This window comes from Citrus clementina, unplaced genomic scaffold, assembly GCF_000493195.1.
Source record: "Citrus clementina cultivar Clemenules unplaced genomic scaffold, Citrus_clementina_v1.0 scaffold_3, whole genome shotgun sequence".
Lineage (NCBI taxonomy): Eukaryota > Viridiplantae > Streptophyta > Magnoliopsida > Sapindales > Rutaceae > Citrus > Citrus x clementina.
Window position 1 is genome coordinate 25,071,708 of NW_006262339.1, and position 4,568 is coordinate 25,076,275.

At 33.3% G+C, this 4,568-nt stretch overlaps 1 protein-coding gene across 1 annotated transcript; it reads right to left on the reverse strand.

Annotated features, from left to right (window-relative positions):
- Nucleotides 1–597: 597 nt before the first annotated feature.
- Nucleotides 598–2,492, reverse strand: LOC18047762 (protein AUXIN-REGULATED GENE INVOLVED IN ORGAN SIZE). Its single transcript, XM_006441927.2, has 2 exons — nt 2,050–2,492; nt 598–1,767 (listed from the first exon to the last, which is right to left on the reverse strand). Exon 2 carries the CDS (start codon nt 1,315–1,317, stop codon nt 937–939), a length of 381 nt encoding a protein of 126 aa, XP_006441990.1. The 5' UTR covers nt 1,318–1,767; nt 2,050–2,492; the 3' UTR covers nt 598–936.
- Between the last annotated feature and the right edge of the window lie 2,076 nt (nt 2,493–4,568).

A 4,568-nucleotide genomic window follows, 5' to 3' on the forward strand; every position in this document is an offset into this window, starting at 1 on the left:
CACCCTTTAAAAAAAATGAAGAAGAAGAAGGAAGGAAGGAAACTGGACCTTAATTCCCGTTTACATCCATATAGAATTGAAAGAAGAATAAGATAAATAGTGATAATGAATAAAATCATAAAGAAGCCCTTTGGTATTAATTACATTCTTCTTCAAATGCATTGCATTTTTCTTCAATTTGGGTCTGCAATATGCAGTTGGATTGTTACAATCAGCGAGTCACATGCCACCAACGACATTCATGGATCATCCCAATTTTTTTTTTTTTTTTAAAAAAAAGAACCACCACCAAAATAAACATAATTCATGGCTTTATGCATGTATGTTATTCATGCAACCGTTTGAAGAAATATATGCTTAGCCGACTGAATCTAAATTCAAACCGTGTGCCACAGATTGGTTTCCTTGTGGCAAAATAATAAACTACTAACGTTCATGTACCCTGCATTACTATTATAAAACAACTTGACAAGCTCAAGGGATTTCGAGTTTGACGAAAATTTCATTCAACCCTCTAAATCTTATGGAAGCTCGAAATTTGTAACATCGAATGTAAACAAACTTGGTCAAAGTACCCGAAACGAGATACTTATAACATGAAACGAAAAACTTATAACATGTAATACTAATGCTCCAAATAACATTTAACATGAGCTTGTTACAAGAAGTGATATGCTCATGACTTATTATTCTAAGGTTCTACTTCTATGTCACTAATCTTGCGGTTACAGTATTGTCTTTCAGCGAATGGTATAAGCACAAACTTGAGTCAAGAGACAATCTGTGCATCTTCAAGGCTGAGGAATCTAACGGGACAGGCTGATGATTTAGAAAATAACAAACAAACATATTTTATCCGGTTTTTCCTGACTTCAAAAGACTTACAAAAAATATTTATGATCATAAAACGGGTGCGATTATGAACAGCAACACCATTTACACGTACGTGGAAGTTATATCTCTTACATTAGAAGGCATGAATGCCAAGACCAAAAGCACGGCTAGAATACCTATAGGAACCAGAAGCAGCAGGAATGGCGGGGGCGGCAAGGGCGGAAGCACCAATGGCAGGATCAGCAATGAGGCCGTCAGACATACGAGCAAAAGCAATGATTCCAGGGTGAAATAGCTTGCCGAAAACAGTTTTCTGGATGCCCCTTGCGAGTAACTTCGGTGATACTCAACTTTCCTCTTCTCGACCGGAGGAGTTGCAATTTTTCTTACACCACGATCCATAATGCTGGTCGGATATCGATCTTGCAAGTTTATAATGCCCTTTGATAGTCTCTGTCTCGACTCAGAATTATCAGAATTCATTTACTATGATCAGTTGCCCCGGCTCACCAAGACCCCAGATTAGATCAAGTCCTTTTAAATACGAAGGCTAAAATGCAGCTCAACCCAGATATCAAAATGTGGTCAAGGTAAATGTACGGAAAACCGATGAGAACCCAGATTCTAATATGCGGCCAAATTTTAAACAGCGATGATCACAAAATGCCTTCAAATGCCCAGCGATCCAGGATGAAACCAGATTCTGAAATGTGGCCTAATTCCAACAGCCTCCTTGACAATATCCAACAAGCAGATTCAAATGTGCAAATGGCTACCTATCTTTGAAGAAACTCTTTTATCTTTCTCAGAAACTAATATCTAATGATCACAATTGGAACTTGATAAGATTCAAAGTTCAAACCCCCAACAAAGATTATGAGAATTCAGCTGCCAGCCTTTTCGTCCCCAGTAATCCAACGGTCCTTCAAATTCCTGTTAGTTCAACAAAGAAAAAGAGACTCAATCAGCATACAATAATAAAACATCATCTTATACGAAACCAAATCAAGCCCTAATTTTTCAGCCACAAAAACTCGTCTTTGATCATACGAAAACATTAAAAAATACCCAATAGTACCAAAAATTAGGCCTGTTTCTGAAAAGAAAAGTGCAAAGAAAATGATTTGCAACAAACCCAATTCGCCATAAATGAAGTACAATAAAATAAACAATACCCAGGAATGAATTCACAAACTTGTGAGGGAAAATCAATACCTTTGATGTATTAGAGCTTGAAGGTGATTATGATTTATGATGGCACGAAGGGTCACAAAATGAAATTTCCCCAGTGAAACTTTGTTTATGTTTAAGCAATCTTTGAACCTCAATACTGAAGCCCACAAGGTCTCAACCTGGAAATCACCTCTTTTTTATCCTACAAAAAATTTCTCTCTCCTTCTCTCCGTACTTGCAATTTTCCTTTTTTCTTTTTCAAAAACAATTACATGGAAATATAAAGAAAGAGAAAAAAAACATGGAGAATTTAAAATGTTGCGGTAGTGAAGCTTACAAGGAAGGAAGGAATGAGGAAAGTGAAAACGAAATGAATCTGTATTAGGAATGGAAAGTTGAATTTAGATAGGATTTTGGCCTTGCTTTGTTTCACTGAATTTGTATCTAAACGTATTTGATTTTCAATTTTAATTGCAAGAGCTTTTTAATTGCTCACCGATTTATTAAAATTAAATATTTTTTTTGGTTATTATTATGTTTTTGCGGTTAGATTCAGTGAATTTTCAAATGTTAAGACTTCAAGTGGGGTTGCTGCTGACAAAACCCAGTTGCTGGTTTTGGAAAAAAATGAATGAGTGTGTTGAGTTGTGTCTCCCAAGGTTCACTTCCCTTGGACATCTTTTTTTTTTTTCCTCTTTATCAAGCTTTTTAAAATTAAACATCTCTCTAGAAATTCACATTTTCTCTCTCTCTTTCCTTTTATATCACCACCAACTTTATTGCTTCTTATTCCCATTTATGGGTCCCATTACCATTAATATTGCCTCCGAAATTAATTCATCTCTAATTTCTATTTTCTAATTATGTGAGTGAATAATAAATACATCTTACGGTCCAACGGTTCAACCACCATCACTAAGGTTATTTCAGCTATTGTTTAGCTATCGTTGGATGATAAAAAAATTAATAAATTAATGAAATGTGAATATGTTCAAATGTTATGCTAGGGGAAAAAAATCATCTATTTGAAGTTATTAAATGATTTAATTAGATTATATGAAGACAACTTATTCCTCTAAGAAAGAAAAATAACACCCCTAAAGTAAAGCGATAGTATGATAGTATCTAAGATGTGAGGTAGAGTGATTATGAAGTATCATAGTCACATCTTATCTTATAACAATCATATTGACAACGATCTTTTAATAATAAAAGGTAATTTCATAAGAATTGTATTTCATAATTTAAATATTATTAGATAATTAAAAAAATTAAAAAATTTAATCATTTAATGAAGTCCAAACTATAGGATACAAGATCTCTGAAATCATAGTGTAGGTATTCATAAACTTTTTATTAATATTAAGATGTGTTATAATGTAAAAACTTGGAGAATATGAGAAAAACTTGGTGTATTAATGATTTATAGTAGTTGTATTGTTCCAAGTCAAGTGGACATTGCACGAAACTGTATTTATTTATCTCAAATGGGTCCATTTAGCTAAATTTCTTGGCTATATATGTTTCTTAATTACTTCGCACAGTCTTTAAGCGTTTATTTTATCCTTTTTTTTTTCTTTTTATATATTCTTTAACTATTTCTTCTAGGTTTGTATGTTCTATTTTATTTTAAACTCGACAGCGAAATAAATCAATTTAAATATGCGTTGATTGTTGTACAACTTGTGGGCATAAGACGAATTTAATTGGATGTGATAGAGTGAACCAATCGTATCAACAAACAGAAGATTTATTCATAATGGAACCTTTATAGTCCTTGATCGATGAAATTATAAATTTTTTTTAATTATGAAAATTTTGAATTTTACCCAATTTGAAAATACTTCTAATAAATTAATACTGTATTTTAATTTTAAAAAAATCCACGCTTACCCATCCATTCTTAAACGAAAAGATTTATATTCTAGATCCAAATTATCTCCAATATTTCCTAGATCTATAGAACAAAAAGAATTTTAAACAACGATACAAAAAATAAATAAATAAATAAACTCTCCTATAATTCCTTTATCTGATTGTATGATTTGCTTTCAGAAAAGTCAAAATAACGCAACAACAAAAATGCAAGTAAAGAAACTCATTCTCAACTTGTCTTACTCAAGTTGATCATATTAGTCCAAATTATAAATTATTAACCTGCCTAAACGATGTGGTTAGGCTAGTGGGGTTCAAGAAATGGCAGTCTATTATTATATTTGCAAACAAATTTTCACGTCAAGTGGCACTCTACATGTATACACAGAGATAACACAACAATAATGTCTTTTAATTAAAATTCGTGTATATCGTAAAGGTGACAATGAGGTGCATTTGCTCATATGCAAAACATGAGATGGGCACATGCCATGCTCTGACATTCGTTGCCCTTTTCCATTCAGTGCATCTCCATGCAACTTGCAATTCAATTCCTCGTACAAAACCCATGTATACTTGTAGGGATGGCAATGGGGAGGGGAGGGGACCAATTTCCTCGTACTTATCCCCGATATTTTACGTATGTCCCCGTCCCCTCCCCATTCCCGTCAAAATTATTTAAGAGA